The sequence below is a fragment of the Austrofundulus limnaeus genome, unplaced genomic scaffold (assembly GCF_001266775.1).
Source record: "Austrofundulus limnaeus strain Quisiro unplaced genomic scaffold, Austrofundulus_limnaeus-1.0 Scaffold1533, whole genome shotgun sequence".
Classification (NCBI taxonomy): Eukaryota; Metazoa; Chordata; class Actinopteri; order Cyprinodontiformes; family Rivulidae; genus Austrofundulus; species Austrofundulus limnaeus.
The window spans coordinates 70,309-72,293 of NW_013953935.1; the positions used below are offsets into that span (position 1 = coordinate 70,309).

The window sequence follows — 1,985 nt, forward strand, 5'->3', positions numbered from 1 at the left end:
TTGATTTGATTTTTCCTGAATTATCCAACCAAAACTATTGATTCCTTTCTGTAATTTTTCTTCACATGGTTGTAGAACTGTTTGTGGAGGATGGTTTTCACTGTGTCCTTTAAGATTTACTCAATAAGTAAGTTCTAGTTGTAATATTTTAAGGTCCAAAGGCATTTCACCCATCTCGACTCATCAAACTTTTCTTCTTCTTTGGTCTTAGTGGTTGGTAAACAATGAATTGGCGCATAATCGCCATCTACTGGTATTGAGCGCAACTACACTCCCACCCCTCACTGCCTGCACCGGCCCATAAATGCGTTGGCCCACCGGGAAAAGTCCCGGTACTCCCAGTGGCCAGTCCGCCCCTGGTGGAGCAACACATGTATTGAATGATTGAAAACATAACTTAATGGTCTGATTGAAAAACATCAAGGTGTAAAACACTCAGAATAATGTTTGCTTAAGTTGAGCTCTGCTTTGACTAAATCTTAGCATGAATTCCTTATTTCTTCTCCATTAGCCAATACGACATCACTCTGACTGCTGTCTGCTACTAGTAACATATTGACTGCTTGTAATTACTCCATGTGACCTCRCATGAAAAAGGTATTCCTGTAATAAAATCTGTACATATAATTAATAAATAACTTGTAATTTCGTTGACATTAGTTAGACGCAGACATTGAGACTCATGTTCGAAGCATGTCGACTAGGAGAAGAATCCCCTCCAAGTCCACAGAGGATGTGAGTGGTCCTCACTGCCAGCTTCATCTCCTGGAACTGTTTTATGTCTCCTGACCGGTGTTTCTCTGCTCCAGGCTGCTGCCCCTTTGATGCGTTACCTGGAACAGGAGCTGCAGTACATGAATGAAAACTTAGTTCAGAGGAACTTCAACAGGTACTGAGCTGTGGAACTGAGCATCACATGTTTGTTTGTTTGTTTGTTGTTGTGTGTTTGTGAGGATCAGACCCCGCCTCTTTTTCTTCTCCTGCATCCAGTCTCCTGAAACCTTTATGGGACAACTCAGTGAAAATCCTCCACCAGCTGTCCACTCAGCACCCACAGACAGAGGGACTCATGGTGTTCTGTCAGAGACTGCTGTACACGCTGCAGGTTGGTGCACAGTCCACTGCTTCCTGTGTCATCTTTACAACTCATGAAAGACAGGAGTGTGTCGTGGACAAAAACACACAATCCTACAGTTTTACCAGTCAGTATAAACTGGGACAGGCTGGAGAAATGGTTTGGACTTATTCAAATATAATATGAGGTTTCCTCTTTATAAGGNTAATTACTCAAGTAAAGTACAGATAACCAAAAATTCTACTTAAGTACAGTAACAAAGTATTTGTACTTAGTTACTGTAAAACTCTGGGCCCAGGTGCTGACCTTCTGTTTGGTCACATTTTTCAGCTCGTTCAGTTTTTCTGATGTTTTCTGATCTGTTACATGACAGTGTTACATCAGAGCTGTAAATAAGGTGTTGACCAAGTCCAGTTCCCTGGTCTTCATCCTCCGGTCAGTCTGGGTCAGTCTGGGTCAGTCTGGATCAGTCTGGGTCAGTCTGGATCAGTCTGGGTCAGTCTGGATCAGTCTGGATCAGTCTGGGTCAGTCTGGATCAGTCTGGATCAGACTGGGTCAGTCTGGGTCAGTCTGGGTCAGTCTGGGTCAGTCTGGATCAGTCTGGGTCAGTCTGGATCAGTCTGGGTCAGTCTGGATCAGTCTGGATCAGACTGGGTCAGTCTGGGTCAGTCTGGGTCAGTCTGGGTCAGTCTGGATCAGTCTGGGTCAGTCTGGATCAGTCTGGGTCATTCTGGGTCAGTCTGGGTCAGTCTGGATCAGTTTGGGTCAGTCTGGATCAGTCTGAGTCACTCTGGGTCAGACTGGGTCAGTCTGGATCAGTCTGGGTCAGTCTGGATCAGTCTGGATCAGTCTGGGTCAGTCTGGATCAGTCTGGATCAGTCTGGGTCAGTCTGGGTCAGACCTGTAAGG

General features: G+C 45.1%; 1 protein-coding gene across 1 annotated transcript in view; it reads left to right on the forward strand.

Moving 5' to 3' along the window:
- Positions 1-1,985, forward strand: part of unc13d (unc-13 homolog D (C. elegans)) — a gene marked incomplete at its 3' end in the record, with an annotated part of 28,163 nt that overhangs the window by 20,554 nt on the left and 5,624 nt on the right. The window contains 3 exon segments of the mRNA XM_014032762.1: positions 661-735; positions 810-889; positions 991-1,105. Of these exon segments, the coding sequence (XP_013888216.1) occupies positions 661-735; positions 810-889; positions 991-1,105 (270 nt within the window).